The sequence below is a fragment of the Carya illinoinensis genome, chromosome 13, assembly GCF_018687715.1.
Source record: "Carya illinoinensis cultivar Pawnee chromosome 13, C.illinoinensisPawnee_v1, whole genome shotgun sequence".
Lineage (NCBI taxonomy): Eukaryota > Viridiplantae > Streptophyta > Magnoliopsida > Fagales > Juglandaceae > Carya > Carya illinoinensis.
Window position 1 is genome coordinate 10418812 of NC_056764.1, and position 21485 is coordinate 10440296.

The following is a 21485-nucleotide window of genomic DNA, read 5'->3' on the forward strand; positions in this document are numbered from 1 at the left end:
TGGTGGACATGTGGGGTTCATAGAAATGACAGCGCCCGGTGTGTTGGACCATAACCGATAAGAATGGGAATGCTATATACAGTTTTGGACTATTTAGTCTTCGTGTATTTAATTTGAAAAAAATAAGAGCTATCATTAGTAATTTTTTTAATGTGAACCTTAGATATATCCACTTTTTATAAAAAAAAAAGTAGGTGGAGACTGAACACTTCAAAACTACAAATATCATTTTTTGATAAAAATAAATGTTGGAATGGCATGTAGATAGACGGGCTGTGTTAATAGTGTTTCCTTCCGGCCTGCAATAGATGCATTCTTGTTTAGGTTGTCTCAAAATACATGTAAATTATAAGAAAATTTTGAGAGTGCTATTTGATATCTTCCATATTGAATCAATGTTAAAATAGAGAGAGAGAGAGAGAGAGAGAGAGAGAGAGAGAGAGAGAGAGAGAAGAAGAAGAAGGAGAAGAAGAAAAAAAAAAGGAGAAAAGTTCAAACAATCTAGGCGCACTTCGTCGCAATCCAAATTCCAAACCATGTCATACATAGATTTAAAATTCAAGTTTTATGCATTTTACAAATCGATGAAATTCATTATGTAATCTAATATTGATATCACGAAATAATAGTTTAGTCTAACTGAATTTAGCTTTATATATGTGTGTGTGGGCGTATATTTTCAAGCCTTTTTTTTATTTTCTCCAGTTTTGGTATTCTGAGACACCCGTGTCACCCAGTACTTCTTAGCTTATGTTAACGGTTCAGAATATTTGCAAACATAAAAGTCTTAGGAAGTATCATAATAATAATAATAATAAACTACTAAAGACACAAAAGATTATACAAAAACTAATATACAAACTGATATAATTTTATAGGATCTATTAGATATATTTTACAATAAAATTAACTTTACAACCTAATATATCACATCAATCTAGGTCAGTATTTGGGTTTACTTTTATGTAACATTTTTGCAGCTGAAGTATTTTCCATAAAAGAGAAAAAATCACCAATGGAACAACCTTAATAATTGCCAAATAGCCAGGTTTTAACCCTTGCACAATCTGTAAAGATATCGTTGTTCAGGATGTTGGACAAGCTTTAAGCATAAGCAGCAGTCCCTCTTGGTCCTGGGAGAGAAGCAGAAGCCAGTTGGGCGGGGGTGGCTGTATCTGCCATTCCAAAAGTAGATTCCCCCGCCCATGAGGAAACAAGTGGTTCTTTGGACCCTTCTGAGACCGGAAAGTCTTCCCCCACCTTTACTTTCTTTTTCTTTCCTTTTTCACGTTTTACCTTCACAAAAGAGTCAAAAGCTAAAAAGTTATATGGACTGAAAGCAAAGAAAAGGATATGCATCCACGTGCGCCTCACTAGTCTTCTGCTCTTTATTTGTACATACTTTTTCTGATTTAGCATGGTGGAGTTGGACATCATCAATCTACATGACTATAACTTTGCACTTAATAATTTCTCTTTCATCGCCTTTGCTCTGTCTTTGTTATTTCGAGTTGTTTGCTCAGAATAAAATAACAACTTCTCCATGATCAGAGACAAAATCTCAAATCAACAGCTGAAATTCTTCTCTTTTCCTTCTTTGAATAAGAACACAAACAAGATATTACATCAAACTTAGGACAGACAGACCCACCTAAATAGTAAAACAAATGGAAAATATACCACCCCAAGCTGAAAGAAAAAGGACCCCAGGCTGAAAGAAAAAAGGACAGGTGCCCATAGTTACCATACAACAGCAATTGCTTCCCTACTTTCCAAGCAGTTTCCAAAGTTACAAACATATTTGTAAGACATAACATCGTGGCATTCATGTTACAAGTTCACAGGAAACTGTCAACAGAAGATTTTCCCATCAACGGAAGGTTGATCTGCCTACTATATTAGATGAAATATGATCTGTACAGTTATTAGACCAATATATGTATATGATCCAGATCATGAGATTCTCACCAAAACACCTTGCCATCGTAGTTTTAGTAGAACCAGAAGCAGCTTTTGTTATGTTCTGCCATTGCATTGTCATGCATAAAGAGGGGAGGCAGAGGGCCGAGGGTAAGCAGCAGGGCTCCTTCCATGTGGAGTATCACCAGTACTTCGTCTTCGAACCCTGGGTCCAGTACTCGGATTGCTCTGAATGACTCCATTGTCCTTTGCTTCCTGTAGCTGCTCCAATGCTGTAACAACCTCATCCATGGTTGGCCTGAACTTGGCTTCCATGGATAGGCATCGCAATGCAAGGGTTGCTGCCTTATATGCTCCCTCCATTGTATATTGCCCTTCAAGACGATTATCTAGGATTCGAAACATCTTTCTTTTGTTAGCCAGGTAGGGTTTAGCCCATTCCACCAGATTGTGCTCTCCAGCTGGCCGATTCTTATCAACTGCTCTCCGGCCAGACAACATTTCAAGTAATACGACCCCAAAGCTGTAGACATCACTCCTGGTAGTAAGATGACCTACCAATGGGATGAAAAAAATGAAGCGATTATCAGAAGAGCATAAATTTATCAACAATAATTTGAGGAGCCAAGCATGTAGAGTGAACAACAAAAGGACATAGCAAGGACTCTTAGTTGAATGATCTACAAACAATGCCAGTGAGGAAAAGAATAATCAGGGAAATTGAATCGATGAGAACATGGATGCATATGAATATTACCCGTGGCCAGATATTCTGGAGCAGCATATCCATAGGTCCCCATAACCCTAGTAGAGACATGACTTTTATCGCCAGTCGGCCCATCCTTGGCCAACCCAAAATCAGAAAGCTTTGCATTGTAGTTCTGCGATTACATCAGAAAAGAAGCTTTAAGAAAAGCTGGCAAGAAGATAAAGAAAATTCCTGAGTCCATCAAAAGACAAAATATCATAGAAGTAAAGAAGCTCTACTACAGAAGTCACATACTGAATCAAGCAAAATATTAGAAGTCTTGAAGTCCCGATATATAACTTTTGTTTCAGCACTATGAAGGAAGGCAAGCCCCTTTGCAGCACCAAGAGCAACCTTCAAACGGAGGCTCCAAGAAAGAGGTTGGAAATAAGACCCCCCTGGTGCAGCCACAATTATTAGTTCTGTCTATTACATAACACAATCAAATTGATTAAATTAAATGGAGTTAAGAGATGTGATAGAGGTGCTCACTCCTGAATAAATGATTTTCCAAGCTGCCTCGAGGCATAAACTCATACACCAGCAGCCGGTGTTCATCCTCCAAGCAATAGCCTATCAATTTTACCAGATGCGGATGATAAAGCTGTCCAAGATAATTTACTTCTGCCTATAGAATCAGAGAAAGCACGAAAGTCAATAAATATTTTCACTTCAAACAAGGTATGTTTGCAGGTCACACCCACAAGCATAAAAAGAATTACTGAAAATATTCCCTAGTCAGCATGTCAAGTACGCAAGATCCATCCAATAAGACCACTAGTTTACATCCAAAGGCACCAGCATATAAATTCTCATGTGCCCTACACCATCTGAGTTAAATGCTTAACCAGTTGTCCATATAAACAACAGTAATGATAACGAGCCAATTCTCAATATCTAAAGAGAATGGTAAGGTAAGACTCAACTCACCAACCATTCCCTGTGACCTTGGAAACTTTCTTGATTGAGCCTTTTCACAGCTATAATCATGCCAGTCCCAGGCTTGCTTGCAGCAAATGTATGCTCATCAATCCATCCCTTAAAAACCGAACCAAAACCACCTTCTCCTAACACACTATCAGGACGGAAATTCCTGGTGGACATTTTGAGTTCGGAAAAACTAAAGCTCTTCACATTGGTTGACTGCAAGATCTCACCCTCGCTCCGAGGGGTCTGAGACACTGAAACCGATGAGACCTTGCTACTTGTACTGCTAAAATCATTCCCATCAGTGCTAACATATTTGGCCCCTGCACAAGCAAATACATAATCTCTACAAGAATTAATTCCCAGCACATTACACAACAAAATTCCTACATTCCACTGAATTCAATTCCTAGCATCTAGGATGATATTACAAAAGAAAATGTAAAAACCCAGAAACATATGACTCAACTAAAAATGCACTACAATTTTGCGCATTTTGGTAGCATCCTTATTATTTTTCAGACAAAAACCAAATAAAAGTGTAATCTAAAACCAGTAGATATGCACAGAAAACACCTTTTGTTCAGGTATCTCAGCCAAGACATCACATCTAATTGGTTGCCAGGAACCCAAGAAAAAGGTTATTACGGGAGTGGTAAGTTTTCCCTTACTTTCAGGGAGAATATCCACAAAAACCTAAAATCACTATTCCCTTGCTTTCCGGGAGAATGATTGGCAAGCCAAATAAAGCAAGATGAAAAGAGAACTGCGGATATCCAGATTCGGCGGATACTTGTCAGCATACTATACAAACGAGGCCGATGTTCTCAACAAACTACACCTACCCAGGAAGACGAATAAGCAAGTTTTCCAACAAATAAACAACCCCAAGTGAAACAGAATTCCCAGATGCAGGACAAACCCAGCTCACCTAACCAGAGGTTCCTCCATTCCCCCGGCGCTCTAGGAGAAGAAATTGAAGAAATTATACCATAAATCTAAATTTTAAGGAAGACACAGAAAGGGAACCCATATATCATCCCAAATAAAAAATTGGAAAAATAAACCTACAAATTTCTGCACGATCAATTTAAACTACACGGCTACATCAATATAATGAAATGGATACGCAAATATATGGATCATTTATACAAGAAATGAAAATATCGGAGCACCTGTGTTACATTGGCTCTCAGCTTTAATTTGGGCGCTCAAGCAAATCCCCATGAAACCCAACTGCGGTTTTGATTTTGCCTCCTACAGATCACAGAAATTTAGACACTCGGCAGCACAAAACTTGGAAAGAACTATACTTGGAACAGCATAACGAAGCAGATCTGAGTGTGAAAACCAAACTTTTCCCCCCAAAATATAAAATTAGGCCCAATCCAAAGAAAGCTAATTCTCTCCAATTGATTGCTTTGGATTATAACTTTAATTCGCCATGAAATTAAAATTTTCAATATATATAACAACAAAAACCCATGAACCACAAGAATTCGAAAGCCCACCTTTCTTAGCAAAACCGACCTCGACTTTTACATACAGAGAGAGAGAGAGAGATAGTTGGGTTTTTTAGTTTGGCTTAAGTAATATCCTGGTAGCTGAGAAGCACCGAGAGAGCTTTCCCCAAGGAGAACAAGTTGACGAGGTTAATGCCAAAGCTCTTCGCTTTGACTGCTATCGTAGAGAGAGGGAGGGGGGATTGGGGGTAGAAAGAGGTGAGTTTTTATACTCTTGTCTCTATATGTGTGTCGTCAAGGTCCCACCCTTTACAGAGCCAGGTCAGAGCAGATACGGCTGCTCAGAGCTGCTATTACTCTCAGCCGTTGGATTCTAATTCTCAACTCGCTAAAAAAAAAAAAAAAATGCATCTTTCCATACCCGCTTTGGCTGAAGCCTGCTTTCAGACCAACCTACTAAAGCCGAAAAGCCACTTCTTCTTTGTATGGATTTATACTTATTTTTCTGGTCGAGTTCCTTCCCGTTGAAATCGACTAGAATGAAGATGCGTGGCTACACATGAGTCCATCAATAACAAAAAATAAAAAATAAATAAAAGAAAAGAACAGATAATCAAAAGATGCTCGTCTGCAACAGTATGCAACAAGAGTTCTTGTACATACAATGGTATATCCCGAAATCAAATCTAGTCCCGGCTTGGTTTCAATTGGTTGATGAAAGACAAGGATAATGGTATTCTTAGCTTAGGCTGAGACTGACACGGTGCCAGTATAAACAAATGAGATGGGAATCTTTTATCTTAAATGATATAATTGTTTATTCTGTCGATTACATATTTATATGAGCCAATCTAACATGCCTTGGTTGAATGCTGTTTGGTAAATTATGAAGTAACGATAGCACACAACACTCTTTATAATACTTTTTATAACACATTAATGTAAAGTGAGGTAAAATGAAGATATTTTTGTAAAATAATATTATTTTTATAAGAATATTTATAATAATATTTTTATTTTAAAACATAATTGTGAAATATATAGTAAAAAATATTGTGTTTATGATTTTTCATTCTTATGAAATGCACTGCAGAAAATGGTGGCAATTTTTCCAGTCTACTTCCATGCATGAAGAAGCCATTCTTATCTTGCTCTATATTTATTCTGTAGAAAAATATTAGTATGTCTTATGAGTTTATTTTCTTATTTTAACAGCTAGTATTTAATTTTTTATTTAATATTTAAGAAAATAATTTTTAGTATATTAATATATTTTTTTTTAAATAAAAAAATATAAAATAAAATATAAAATTTATATTAATAGACATGTCCAGCAGTCAAAAGGTGGCACTACTCTATATATATTGTTATTGGAAAAATGATAAATATAAGTTATTTGTTAATAAAATAATAATAAATAATAATAGAATAATTTCAAAATGATCAGTACCAAACTAACCCTCAGCCAACTTGACTGTATCTATATCAATCAGACGAAACTTCTGCAAGTGTCGATCTATAAAAGAAGGGGGTGGTCCCTGCGGCGGCTGCAGTTGTCTTAATAATGGCGAAGCGTCTGACGCGGGGCACAGTCTTTTCAGGGACCCATGAGTCCATGACTGACTGAGAGGCCTCTTTCGTGGCTGCATACTGCAAGATGATAAAAACTCTCTCCACCTTGACGATGCTTCTATGCATCTGCATCTATTCTTTTATTTATTATTATATTATTATTATTATTAAAAGAACGTGACTTAACCTCCTGAAAGTAGTAAAGAACTTACCTGGAAACAAAAGGGACCTCAGCTACTTCCATCCACCTTCAATTAAAAGTTAAAACTCATCTTCCCAAAAACAATATTAAAATTCATATAGAACGGTATACTTTTTTAAATTAAAAATTATATATGCACTTACACAATATTCTATTAATTTGATGAATTATATATTAAAAAAATTAATACAGTTAATCATATCAATAAAATATACAGAAAATATATAAAAGTAATTATATGTAATATTAATTTTTTTATATTATATTTTTAATTTATTTTATAATTTAAATATCACTTTATAAACATAATTTTGTGAGTCTCATAAACTTAATTTATAGACTACACTCTTATACCATTTTAGTAAGATAATATTATTTATCAATTTTTAAATTTCTTTTTCAAAAAATAAGTGATGATTTAAAAATAATAACATTATTAACTAACTACACTCTCATCCCTTAAAATTGATTATTTTAAAAAATATATATTATTTTTTTTATTTTTCAATAATTATCTCTTAACATTTCTTTGAGTCTTGACGTGATACTAAAAAGGGGAAGAATAATATACAAATTTTTTAATTATTAAATAATATATCAAAAGTAATAAAAAATAATTAATAAGATGACAAATCTTGAAATTTAAGAAAAAAATCTTCACAACCTCTCAACACTCTACACTTTATATTTTTTTTAATTTTTATTATTTTATTATTATTAAATATTTAATATATAAATAATGAATAAAAAAATTAAATTAATTTAAAAAGAATAAATTTAAAAAAATATTAAAAAAATTTAAAAAAAAATAAAGTATAGAGTATTGAGAAGTTGTGTAACATTTCCCGAAATTTAAAGTACCGTAAAACTTGCATGATTTTGTCACACTTGTTGAGATCACCGCCCGTGACATTTTACCTAACAGAAAGACAGCTGGATGTGTAATGTACGTCCAAAATCCTACTTTTCATCCACCCTCAAATGACGTACCATCTTCTGTATAGCTTGCGTAGCCGAGACCCCCCCAATCAACAATCCCCACCCTTGATCTCAACCAAACCATATCTAATCACCGCCGTCCAACCCTATCATCTGTTTCCCACATCAATCATGCGCTTCCGTGTGAGTTATCCCCTCCTTTTTTGACATTATATATAATATATATATATACACACAATAGTGAGAGAGAGAGAGAGAGAGAGCCAGCCAGCCGGTTGAGCCGCTAAGCCATGCCCGGCTACTAGCACTTGACTACTTGGCAAGGGTGCGGTCAAATCCACCTGTCGGGCCAATAAAAAAACAATTTTAAGGCCTCATATAATTAATTCCATTAATCTCAATTTAAAAGAAATAAAAATTCGCATGTGTCTTTTAAGCGTACAATAATTTGATTAACAAACAAATTTGATGACATAATCTGGCGAGTGACGATGCATCGGTCAAAGTTGGATATTTATATCTCATTTTATATGTAATTAAATAATTATGTTTAATAGTATATTACGTATAAGAAATCAAGTGATTCTAGATGCACCTTGGCCTCGAGGCCGTGTGCTTAGGTGACGAGAGTTTATTCATTTTTTGCTCTATTACTAATTGGGAAATATTTTAAATAAATTTTATAAAAATATATTTATAAATTAACGTGATTTAATATGATATGTCAAATTATAAAGAAAATATTATTATAAAGTAAATTTAAGAGTTGTTTGAAGTGAGAAAGCCTCTAAACTCATCATCTCATTTTATTTTTTATATTTTTTTCAAATTTTTACACAAAATATAATAAATAATTCAACTTTTTTAAATTTTAAAATAAAAATAATAATTTAATAATATTTTATTTAATTTTTAACTTTCATCTTATCTTATCTCAATTCACTATCTAAATTTTTTATTGTATCATATGAAATAATGTAACTTATTTTTGTAATTATACCATACATTTTTCTATTTTTGAAAAAAATGAATCCATATAAGTAAGCTTAGATTGAAAGAATGTTGGTGTACTGTCTGAACTCTGGACGACACTGCTACAATTGTATTCAGTAGTTTATCATGTTCTGGTCGAATAAAGCCACAGTCAATGCTTCGAGCAGATAAAATGTTTGCTATGAAGCCATCATCATCCCGGAAACAAAGAATACTATGTTCCTGTGTGTGTATGTATAGATTTGAGGTATAAGTCCGTTTGGCATCCCTCGAGTTACGTGGCATGCATATGAGGAGTGCAAATAATAATAATGATAAAGATTGCCCTTCAATAGAGGCCTACCAGATCATGGAATGAGTGAAGGACAATACATGATCAAAACCCACTAATCTCATACACGACATAAGGCACTATTTTGGCCAATATGGTGCATGTCCCCTAAAGAAATAACAGAAATGTTATTTATAATTACCTACATCATACAAATAGATAGTTCACCTATTCGTCTCATTATAGGTATTCTTGAAAAAAATATCTATTCATCATCTCACACGCTACATATTACATATAATTTTTTATTTCTTTTAGCTAATATGTGGTGTAAGTTTAAGATTTAACTTGACCGTTATATTACTTGCAACGACCGGCAATAAGTTGTATTTTGAGCAAATAAATTAAGACTTATAAATTTCCAAAATACTATTGAAACAAGGGAGAATATGGTTTGTATTAAGGATGAAAAAATGACTAATTCTACAGAAATTGGAATGTCTAAACGATGGTCCATTAAAGTTTGTTCAGTACAATCATATAGGGCAAGAAGGCAAAGCATTGAGTGGTGGAGGTTAAAAGACTTGATTTAGATCGTGTGACGCGGGGAAGCATGATAAACAGTAGTACATCACATGGAAGCATTGACTTGCCCTTCTTTTAAGGCACATGTGTCAACTAACAAATAGAAACAAAGTCCTTTTCTCATTGGGGGATTTCAAATCACATATCAAATCTCAGTAACTATGGTCGAGGAATTTGGATCTCCACTGGTTCGTTATTTCTTCCTTCTTTAAATCATCATCAGATAATTATTTGATACGAAGGAATTATATATATATATGAAGAATTAAATTCTTTATTGGATCGAAACCCCCTTACAGTATCAAGTACTAAGAGTACATTGAAATAGACAGACAAATATTTGGTCTATAAATAGAATTATCATAAGATTTATCTTATTATAATGTATATTTATTTTTATAATTATCGTTTGAAAAAAAAAATGAAATCTACGGAAAAAAAGAGATCTCGCTATTTTTTACTGTACATATACGAAGGTTGCATATGTAGATATGTATGCAGACTCAGTTAAAAAAAAAAACACAAAACACTGTAAAACCAACATTACAGAGCTTAAAAAAGTTTGGTGGTGCATAGAAGCAGTGAATCTTGCATTTTTCCACCGCGAAGAAAGGTGGTCTAAAAGGCTTAAAAGCCAAAGAAAAGAGGATTGTGGGGGATTCTAAGTGAGAGGAAAAAGGAATTCTCGTGGAAATTCTCACTGGGGAATATGCTGTCGGTCGAAAGAAATTGTTTGGGTTGGAGAGATTGGATGATTGTTTCGCATTTTCAAAAGGAGCTACCAATCTCATGATTACATTAATCTGCCCAAAATAATATTTATATTTTATAAATGTTTTAGGTAAGGCCATTGTTTCCTATGATGTTGGGATATACGACCTTCCTGTTTACAGGTGCTTTCTAAGCGAAAACTGTTTTTTGGTCTAAGGTAACAAAGTTACGTCGCTTGGAGAGTTACATATATTGAAAATTTTATACATTATATTTTTATCACATTGTGTAAGGGGAAAAAGGGCTTAAGCCCAGTGGTCCAATTCAGAACCCCCAATAACCCCAAATCAAAGTACGTTGGAAAACCCACGGCGGCCCAAGGTCGAGGCCCGCAGGACGGAAGGCACTAGGGCCCAGGGTGGAAGGGACTCAGCCCACCCCTAAGGTGGTCGAGAAGCCTATTACAGGCAATAATTACCCAAGGCCTCAGTAGGAAACCAAGGCCTAATAAAAGAGTACACAAACAGGAACTATATAGAGTACTGGCGATTAAACATGCTCAATTGGGGGTGCATCCAGCCAAAGACACGCCACATATAATGTGTGTTAGGAGACACGGACACCCGACGGCGTACCCCTGGGATGACACAACCTTGGCCTAACACTAAGCTGTAGTGGCAGGGAGGTGGCAGGTCTGACCCAGGCACAACCTGACATTCCATGATCTCCCTCGACAGCAGAGCCCAAGACGGGTATAAATATCTCAATCTCACCTACGGGAAAAAGTCTAATTTTCTATTTCCTTCTACATACTCCTTAGTTCAAAGAGCTCTTAACTAACTTTAGCATCAGAGAGTTTTCAGACTCCACCGAAGCCTACTATTCTCCCTCCTTGCAGGTGCCAAACTCTTGGGCCTCCATAGAGGTGCTCGGGCCGCAAAACAAGACATCAACACACTGTATAAGATGTAACACATTTACTTTCATTGAATGATCATTTATTAGATAATTCTTTATTATCTAATGATAATAAGTATACCAGTAGGATAAAATTGAGATGTGAATGTGTATATAGATAGTATTACTTTATGTATATAGGACAAACAGGTAGTGGGACTATAGATTAAGAAAGAATAGAACCAATCACCTAGAAATATCTGTTCAAATATTGCAACAAATATACTAAAAGATGAAAAAATATAAAATAAAATATGGTAAATAATGAATTTTAAAGGATTCTGATAAGCCGTGCTTTGCCACAAACATATATGCGAGTCTTATAACGTTTAGTATGCAACTTTTTAATAACGTAAATACTACATGAGCCGTTGAACATTCAATATTGTGTTTAGTTCTCTTTAAATTAGATAAAACAATTAAAAAGTCCTCAATTGAAACATCCAAAAGCAAAACAAAGATTGCATATTAATGGGAAGAAATGCATCACTCCGAGAGTTTGAATCTGATCTAATACTGGAGGGCTGGCTCATTTAAGGGTGGGGAAAAGAAGCAGCAGCCATTGTCATTCAAGTCAGGAAGCATAAAAAGTTTGAAAAGAGTACTAATTGAGCTGCTTAATTATGAAGGAAAGCACACACCAGAGAGAGTATTAATTATCAATAATGCCAACGGTATTTTACAGGCAATTGGTGTCATTCCTTTAGCAATTCATTGAATTGCAACTAACCTTCGCCCAACCACTCGAATAGTTTAGGTATGCCACATTTATGTTTTTGCAAACTAGTCAGACGCATGGTTTGGGGATGCAAATTCTCCTTGAACATCCTCCTGTCCCATTTACATGATTTGGTAGTCAGTGGGTACGATGAAACTAGGGTGAGCCATCGGTTCTTCTTCTTTGTTTTTCGTTCTTTCTTTTTTTTTTTTTTTTTTTTTTTTTAGCGACTTTCATGTCTTTTTGTACTTTCGAAGATTTATTGCAAAAGGTGAATCCCAGAAAATAGTACAAGTGTCTTCCACATTGACTGCATGCTTGTTATTTCTAAAATCAAACATCACCATCAGGTTTCATCTCAACCAGTACTCAAAACATACAATAAATAAGAAGTGAGATCCATGCCTCAACTCACGGGGAAAAAAGATAGTTCTTGACTCATTATTCTTTATACCATGCTGGTTAAAATCTCCAAACACAGACCACAACTACTACAAGAAGGAGGAATCAAGAAGAGCAGCCATTCCAACATGTGGTACTGAATTCTAATGATTCTTCTTCACTGTGGCTGACTTGATGATGTCAATGAACTCCGGCTGTTAAAAAGAACCGTGAAGGAGAATCAGCTCACCCAGTTCTAGACAAGAAATTAAAAGAAGTTAAAGAATGACAGACAAATAACCACCTTAAGGGAAGCTCCACCAACCAAAAATCCATCCACATCTGGCTTTGTTGCCAATTCTTTGCAATTTGCTCCATTTACAGAACCTACAGTACAAATGTTTTCGTAAGAATGCAAGACATCCAGAGAGTTATTGCTAGAAAGGTAAAAAAGATGTCCAGAGTACACAGTATTTTACTTTCCTTACCGACCAAAAAAAAGAAAAAGAAAAAGAAAAGAAAAACAAGTGAAACACCTTCTTTTAGCTACAGTGATACAGTAGATTCACAATAATAAAAAGAACAGCCGTCTTATATGATATAGACCATGTAAAAAACAGGGAAAACATCCACACCATAATTGCGTTCAACTTGATTTTATTGCCAACCCTATATTGAACTAAACCCACAAGCTAGGGGTGGTTCTCAGTCTGATATCTGATCAGATATATCGAGCTAAAAGAACTGATATGGTTGCTCCAGTTAGCAAAACATGCTCGATGCTAGAACTAACATCAATAGTACACAGAGGGAAATGGAATTATACGATATAGGATGCAACAGGCCAGAGGTGCTGGTATTTTAGGTACTTCAGTCTCTGAGGCTTGATTCCACTTGCTCAAGGCTTACTTGGTCACTATAGGTATATTCAATCCTTAATTATAGTATGTTGTGTGGGAAGCAATGTATTCACCCACAGAAATTTTACTGTGAAACTAGGAGAGCATAAAAGATTACAAGAAACAAACAAAAAACTTTTTTTTTTTTTTTTTGATAGGTAGAAACAAACAAAAAACTTCGGCCAACAAACATATGAACACGACCAACACTTTAACCAGATTACTCAAAGTGCTGTCTCTTTCTTCTCTACACAGACACTCTAATAAAGACGGATGTATATGCTTCTTAAACATGGTTGATACTCCAATGAGGTCTGCCAGTAACTTTCATTTATATGAAGCCAGCTTATAAATTTGCATATCCTATAAGAAATATATATATTATAGACAGTGATTGCATGTTGCATATTGATATTATCAAGGTGAGAATACCTCCGTAGATGATCCTGGTTGATGCAGCGACATCAGCTCCCACATTGTTATGAAGCCATTTCCTCAATTCTACGTGAACCTGGAAGAAAAAATCCATGAAAAGTAAACATCATATGTTTTATTTTTATTTTTATTTTTATTTTTTATTTTTATTTTATTGGTACCGGGTGTCCAGAAACAATGTCCCGACTAATCCCAGGGGTGCACAGGCCCTCGGCAAGGAGTTTTCCGCAAGTGTATTAAATTGAAAGCAACATCTTTTTGAGTGCATAAAAATAGCCTTTATTCACTAAAATGTGCTACTGAATTTAAAATGGGCAAAAAATGATGGGCAGGGGAACACCACTTGGCTAGATACATATAGTCTTATAGAGACAGCAGCTCTCTGAGATGATTTACCATCTCTGTTTGTGCAATTTCAGGGTTCATGTAGCAGAATAATAGACATTATTCTTTCTATAAAATATGTTTTTGAATAAGAGCATAAGTGTATCATATATAAAGGCAATCAGATAGTCAGAAAAAGAGTTTCTCATACCATTAGATTAAATAAAAGGGGGGACCTATTAAAGTGCCTTACGAGTCATGCATCAATTGCCCGCAAGCATTAAGATAAACTAACATGGAGGAATGGCACATGAATGAGTTCTAGGTTCATCAGTTAGAAACCCCATGTGCAAATCAGTAAAGTAAAAATTCACATTTAAAGAATACCTAAAAAGAAGCATTCTTAAACCCATACTTACTTCCTGCGCCTGAACAGGGGTTGCAACCTTCCCAGTTCCAATTGCCCAAACTGGCTCATAAGCCAAAACAACATTTTCCCAATTGGATACCTTATCTGCAAGAGAAGAATAACGAGGTAATGCATCTATAAGATCACGAATAGAGAACAGAGAGGAGTAGAATATTGTGCAACTGTAAATGAGAATATCCTCTTAACTATAAAATACTAGACACCATTTAAAAATAACCATCTTTAAACAAAACTAATTCAGCAGCAAGTTCCCAAGCAACATTTCAAAAGAGTGAATTAGTACAGCAGGAACTTCTGTAGCACCATTTTAAAGAAGTGTCTATTATACCAAAGTAAATAGAATTTAAAGTAACCAAAAAAAGAATAGAAAAAATAAAGGCAACTTTTTCCCTTTTCAAGTTCAAGTAAAGCAAGCAGGTACCTGCAATTGCCTTTGTTTGTGCAGCAACAACAGCCACTGTGGATCCCGACTCTCGCTGCTCAAGAGTCTCCCCAACACAAGCAATCACTTTTAACCCTTGAGAGAGTGCATACGCAACTTTATCTCCAACAAACTGCAAAGACAAGCATAGGGATTAGAGATTGTAAACAGATACAATTAACCAATGTTGGCTTAATATTTAAGAAGAGATACACCAGAGAAAAATTGCTCAAGCAAAATACCATATAATTAACAGATGAGAAAACATCATCTAAGGAAATGCAGCAATGCTCACCTCATTTGACTCGTTTAGAAGAGCTCTTCTTTCAGAATGACCAAGGATGACCCAGGGGATGCCCAAATTGACAAGCATCTCTGCACTGTAAAAAGAGACATCAACTTCATATTAGTTGCATAATAAAACAGTCGCATTGCACCATACCTGAAGAGCTGCTGATTGTAAACACTCAAAAAGATTGAAAGGAAAACATTTGACTTCATAAGGCATAAAAAAAAAAAAAAAAAAAAAAAAAAAAAAAAAAAAGGAAGAAGAAGCAGTATACAAGAAACTCATCAACCAATCTGAAATCTCATTAAATAAAATAGTCTCGCATTTACAAAAGACACCCCCTTATATCTTTTCATCTTTCTATAATTTTTCTTTTTCCTCTTTTGGACAGGTGCATGAAACAGAAACCTATAATCTATAGTCAAGCTTTATTAATGAAACGTGGAAACTAAACTCCAATAGGGGAAATTCATTTATATTTAGCTCATTCAATAACACAAACAACAACAACGATTAATCACTACACTCAAACAGTGATTCAGTATTTCTCTACCTTCTCTCTAGAAAGAGCTCTCAAACCCTAGTGTGGCCAAACTAGGGGGAAGGAGCCAAAGCTCCTCCCTTCCCTTCCCCCTTCCCCTTCCCCTTCCCCTCTTTCTCCTCATCCTATTCCCTTTTTTTGATTGGTTTTCCGGTGGTTTTCATCTGGTTGGTTCCAGCGATTTTGGTGGAGATGTTTCGATCTGTTGGCTTCCGGAGTTCGACGGCATCCACATGCACCACAGCGGACCTGTTAGGGACCTCGGTCTAGTCCCTAAACACTATGGTTCTCTAGATCCGCTTCACCCAACTATGACCGATGAGCCTATCCTTCTTGCTCGCCTTCTTACTTGAGTCTAGACTTGAGTGATGAGATTTGGTGAATATGGATGATGGGTGTTTGTGATATGTGAATCGGATCTTGGTGGGATGGTATGGTGTATTGGATGATGATGGTATGGTATGGTATGATGATGGTATGGTATGGTATGGTATGATGATGGTATGGTATGGTGTGGTTAGACTATGGTAGGCGCCTCTTGGGTGGTATTATGGTAATTATGGAAGTGAGGCTAGGGTTTAAGGTTTCCTAAAATATAGGAAATCCTTATGGAGGCTAGGGTTTATGGTAGGGAATATGGAGGCACTAGATCTATTGTAGATCTAGGGCTTTATGATGAAAGGGGTTTAGATCTAGGATTATGAAAGGTATATGGATGATAATATGGTGATGGAATGATATGGAAGTGAAGGAAATATGAAGGGAATAATCCAACAAGGCTAGATCTACTTGGCAAAGTAGATCTAGTGTGTTGGGATGATATGGGGCGTGTGATATAATGTTAAGTGCAAAAAGAGTAATGCAAATAACAAGTAAATAACAAGATTGAAACTCAATAATGGAAAAGAGAAACAAACTTGCTCATAGATTGATAGATGAAGCAACACCCGTCCACAAACGTCAAGGTGTTGAATCTCTATTTGGGATTCACACGGGTTGCACCCAAATAGCCCAAGTGCCAAGCACCGAAGGAGATCTCAAGAACAAATAAGCCAACCACAAAGGGAATTTGTCAAAAGATAATGAAAAATGGGATTGGGGTGACCTTTATATAGGCTTACAAGGGGAGAGTCCTAATGGTGCTTGAACAAGGAAATAAATCCTAGAAATGAATTAATTCCTAGTTGTACTAAAATAAGGAAATAATGAAATATATAAACACTAGATGATTTTATTAAAATAATAAAATGCTGGTAAAATTCTGGCCGTGGGGCCCATGTGGGACCCACGGCTTGACTGGTGCTGGCCAGTGCTAAAAATGGCCCATGGCATGGGCCATGGGCGCTGGCTGGTCCGTGGGCTTGCCATGGCATGGGCCATGGCATGCTGATGGCTCACCCTGGGGGCCGACTAGGCATGTCAGTGAGTGTGTCGAGACTTGTCCCGGGGCAACTTTTCTAGAGGGTCTAACAGGACCTCCCAATGCGCTGATCTGTCAGAAGGGAGAAGAAGTTTGCCGAACACAGTGACGAGTGGATCACACACGCGGTCTGAAGCAGGATTAATGAAGTTCAAATGCCACCGCCAGGGATACGTTTCTGCCGCCACACGTGGCTTCTCTAGGACCAGGGCATTTGTTTTCTCCAGAGTTGACCACCGTTGCATGGATTCCACACTCCTATACAGCCCTCTGCCGGTGCTTTATATTTCTTTGTTTTGGTTTCTTAGCTTAATCTTTGTTTGGTTTATGCTTTTAGTATGATAAAATTACAAGTCTCTTAGACATTAGGTCTAAAGAGTTGCTCCCTAGGACTTTTAGTATGTAGGGTGTATACTACCTCGTTCTTTGAACGGGTAGGAGGCTGCTTACACTCTGTTTTGGACAGAGTGGTGTTGTCTGTCAAACAATAGTCTGGAGAGACTGCAGCAAGGGCTAGGCCATGCCAGTCACTTGTGTGTACTGGGGATCGTTTAAAGTTGTAGTTGGCTTGTAATGTGAATTGCAAGTCCAGATTGTAACGCCCAATTTCAATGAATGCAATATTCGTTTTTATCAAAAAAAAATACTGCACTCATAACATTTGCCATACATGGATATTCAAAATGAAAAAGTTATACATAGCAATCTGCCAATCAGTGCGTCAAAACAGAGATGATAAATGAGATCTACACATACCTAACCTCTCCGGTAAAAGCACCACCTTTGCGAACCCAACAGTTCTGTGCCGAGACATGGAAATCAGAGCGCAATAAGCTTTTCACCAAAGGAAGAAACACAAACGGAGGGCTTACAACCACCTCTGCAAGAAAAAGAAAGAACCACAATAAGAAACACATCGAAATTCAGAACTGGTATCGAGAAGCTCAAAACAAAACTCACCCACAACATCTTCAGAAGGGACTTCAGCTTCATTCAGTGTAGTAACAATCTTTTTCACCTCCTCACCTGTCCCATTCTGCACCAAAATCAAACCCAAAGGTGATTATGATACATAGATGTATGAGTCTAATAAACTTTAGATCTCATCGAAGTGGTTAAAATCCAAAATCAGGAAAACCAATTAAACGGTCCAAAACCAAACGCACTGCATATGGATCGATATGAGAGGTCGGAAATACGGTCTGATCGCTCACTTTTCATAAAAAAGAAAACGAACAAAAAAGATTGCACAAGGATAATGAATGGTAAAAGGGGAGAGACGTACGCATTTCCAGTTGCCTCCGACGAAGAATTTCCTGACCATTCTTGCGATGAAGAGCTAGACGAGAGAACCAGAAGAAAACCAGAGTCCACAGCCAACAACTAAAATGGATGCGTTTTGGCGACTGTGTTTTGTGAAGGGTAATAGAAGGGCATCCACTACCATCTACTTCCTTGTCTATGTAACATTACTGTAATACCCCCATCGATCCCGTTACATTATGTAATACCCCATCGATCCCCGTTCTAGAATTTCTAGAATTATTGAGTGGGGATTGATTATGAGTTAAAATTTAAATAAATATTTTTAAAAATATTATCTTTTAATATTATTTTTATTTTAGAATTGGTAAAAGTTTAAATTATATTTTTTATTTTTTTAAAAAATTTCAGAAAGTTATAATAATGAGTTTTGTTATTTATCATTCCAAAAATACACACCATACTTATTTTTTTTTTTTAAATTTTTTGTTTCATTCTTTTTAAATTAATTGAATTTTTCTATTCATTATCCATACACCACTTATTTGCTAAGAAAAAATATTAAAAATTAAAAATTATGTATAATGTATGATTTGTGGGAATGATAAGTATAATTTTTATATAATAATTAGATGAGATAACATGAAATGAGATAGTTTTTTTTTAATACATCAGAATTAATAATCTCTTAATTTCTGCAAAATTATCAGTGACGAAGCAAATGGCACCTATTTGAATTTTTTTTTCTTTTTTTTTTTTCAAAATTTGTGTTTTTTTATGCCAACTTTGCTAACAATAAAAGTATGAGAAAGACTTTACTAACAAAGAAATTTTATAATAATAAATTCATAAATTAATATGATTTAATATGATATATTAAAAAATTATTTTTATTATAAAATAAATATAATATATCACATAAAATTACGTCAATTTATGAGTTTAATTTTATAAAATCTCTTTATATATCTAGTACTTCTTAAAAGAATATGAAATTAGATTTCTTGAATTCTGTCCTAAAACTTTTCTCATGAAAGTTATAAATAATTTGAGTGGAATAAGTTATTTATTAATTGCATAAATATTCAATTATTAACTGCATTGGGCATGGGCATGATTCGTACCTTCTTTTATTCCCTTCTAATTATTCAGTAAAGTCAACAATATTGGGGTCCAAATGACCAACCAACCGTCCAAAAAAATTAAAAATAATGGTGGCGATGGTTTTAAATGGGCAGTATTGACTTCCAAATATATGGTGTGCCTATAGAAGAAATCTACACAACTTCTCAACACCCAAACATCCTACTCTTTTTTAATTTTTTAATATTTTTTTTTGAATTTATTCTTTTTAAATTAATTTAATTATTTTATTCATTATTTATATATTAAATATTTAATAAAAAATAAAATAATAAAAATTAAAAAAAAAGTGGAGTGTTGGAGTGTTGGAAGGTTATATAGCAAAACCCGTGCCTATGATATTTGAACAAGTATATGATGGCCCTAAATCTAACGATGAGGTCTGATTCTAGGTGTAAACTGCAATGAAAATAGATATCGAGGAAGTTCTTTTAGTTTACTCAAAAGTCAGAGGAGAAGTCATATGCCATATATTTAATTAAGAGTAACATATTTAAGTGTGTAAGTATTGCACGTTTATTTTTAAAAAGAGTGAGATTTATTATTAAAATTTTGATTTTTTAACGTATGTTTCATATTTACTCAATTTTTTCAAAAAAAGTGCGCGTGACTTATATGTTCTGAGACCGTAAATATCATTTCTCTTTAATTAAATGTGAGAAACAGCAGGTGTCTTGTGTGTGCCGATTAAAATGAGATCTTACCAACATTGCCTTGATATGCAATTGATTTTTCATTACATCGCCTTGCAAAAAAGAGAGGGAAAAATGAAAGAAAGATTTGATTATTGTAACCATCACAAACTGTATACAAGATCTTGGTCATAAATTGAAACATATTATAACAAAATCACTTATGCCGATTCGTTTTTGAGTAATGCTACAAATTACATTTTTTATCTCACTGTATAAAATGTCGGCTTTTATTATCCTTTGATCAGTCTTAAATTATTTTTTAAAAAGTAAATAAATTCAAAAGTTGATGGACAATACTACCTCATTATAGTGAGATGAAAGTGGGACAAGAGTGTAGAATTTTCCTTTCTTTTTCAATGATGTTAACTATAATATCTAATTTATTTAAAAAAAAAAACTCATAAATTCATATAACTTTTATATAGAAGTTAAATTCTATAAAGTTGTAATGTAGTTCTCTTATTTAAATTCTTTAAAATTCTTATATATTAAATGGATTGATTATAGAAATGTGGTGACTAGAATTTCACAATATGGGAGAAGTTTATGCCATTTATAATGATTTCAACGAATATCCATAAGTAATAAGTCCCAATTAAGCTGTTGATTATAACATAAAACATATCCTATTCCGGGGCTGCAGACTGCAGTCAAGGGAGACAGCCACAGAGCCGTGAATGTGGCGAGAACCGATCACCATGCAAGTAGTTTGATTGGTCTTTCTATCCTTGCTCACCAAGCAGTTTGATCCCTCACGCATGCATTTTTCCTTGGTCGTCAAGCCATTTTGTCTGTTTGCCATCTCTACCATCACTCTAAAAAGTCCATAAATTGAGTTTCTTCCATTTATTTTTCATCCATTCCAACTTTCTTCTCTCCGAAAGATACCCACAAGGGTGTAGTTCTCTAAATCAATAACTTCCAAGTCAACAACATATAAAAAGAGAAACGCAATGGCTCTTTTCTCTGCCTTATTCAGTTTCTTCATGTGTTTCTCGTCCTACCAAGTCTCCGATGATCATCCCATCGGAGCTTCTGGCTGCGTGGACCAACGTCTGTCAGGCAAATCCAAAAATAAATTAAAACCATCTGAAGATCCGATTGTTGTATCCCACTTTCCAGTTAGTTCAAGCCACTCCCTCTTATAGTAAGATGAATACGTTAATGTTATGGGAAAGTGTCATTTATGTTCCTTCAAGTATCATCTTTGATTATTATGTCTCGATGTTGATTAGAAA

General features: G+C 35.1%; 2 protein-coding genes across 2 annotated transcripts; both read right to left on the reverse strand.

Moving 5' to 3' along the window:
• Positions 1-1561: 1561 nt before the first annotated feature.
• Positions 1562-5308, reverse strand: LOC122291575 (probable serine/threonine-protein kinase PBL9). Its single transcript, XM_043099361.1, has 7 exons — positions 5107-5308; positions 4771-4852; positions 3599-3918; positions 3161-3296; positions 2924-3066; positions 2678-2801; positions 1562-2474 (listed from the first exon to the last, which is right to left on the reverse strand). The coding sequence occupies exons 2-7, from the start codon at positions 4820-4822 to the stop codon at positions 2038-2040; spliced, it is 1212 nt and encodes a 403-aa protein (XP_042955295.1). The 5' UTR covers positions 4823-4852; positions 5107-5308; the 3' UTR covers positions 1562-2037.
• A 6984-nt stretch (positions 5309-12292) lies between these two features.
• On the reverse strand, positions 12293-18594 carry LOC122291576 (triosephosphate isomerase, cytosolic). Its single transcript, XM_043099362.1, has 9 exons — positions 18432-18594; positions 18107-18182; positions 17903-18026; positions 15192-15276; positions 14897-15029; positions 14465-14559; positions 13719-13797; positions 12692-12774; positions 12293-12602 (listed from the first exon to the last, which is right to left on the reverse strand). Exons 1-9 carry the CDS (start codon positions 18468-18470, stop codon positions 12552-12554), a joined length of 765 nt encoding a protein of 254 aa, XP_042955296.1. The 5' UTR covers positions 18471-18594; the 3' UTR covers positions 12293-12551.
• Positions 18595-21485: the final 2891 nt, after the last annotated feature.

What these genes read in the sequence shown, in the direction of transcription:
- LOC122291576 (XM_043099362.1), bottom strand. Translation starts at nt 18,470, where the DNA reads ATGGTCAGGAAATTCTTCGTCGGAGGCAACTGGAAATGC. An exon ending in TTCTAAACGAGTCAAATGAG is followed by an intron (nt 15,030 to 15,191) that starts GTGAGCATTGCT and finishes TTGTCTTTGCAG; the next exon opens with TTTGTTGGAGATAAAGTTGC. An exon ending in ACAAACAAAGGCAATTGCAG is followed by an intron (nt 14,560 to 14,896) that starts GTACCTGCTTGC and finishes CTTCTCTTGCAG; the next exon opens with ATAAGGTATCCAATTGGGAA.
- LOC122291575 (XM_043099361.1), bottom strand. Translation starts at nt 4,822, where the DNA reads ATGGGGATTTGCTTGAGCGCCCAAATTAAAGCTGAGAGCCAATGTAAC. An exon ending in CTAATATTTTGCTTGATTCA is followed by an intron (nt 2,802 to 2,923) that starts GTATGTGACTTC and finishes ATGTAATCGCAG; the next exon opens with AACTACAATGCAAAGCTTTC. An exon ending in TCCAGAATATCTGGCCACGG is followed by an intron (nt 2,475 to 2,677) that starts GTAATATTCATA and finishes TCCCATTGGTAG; the next exon opens with GTCATCTTACTACCAGGAGT.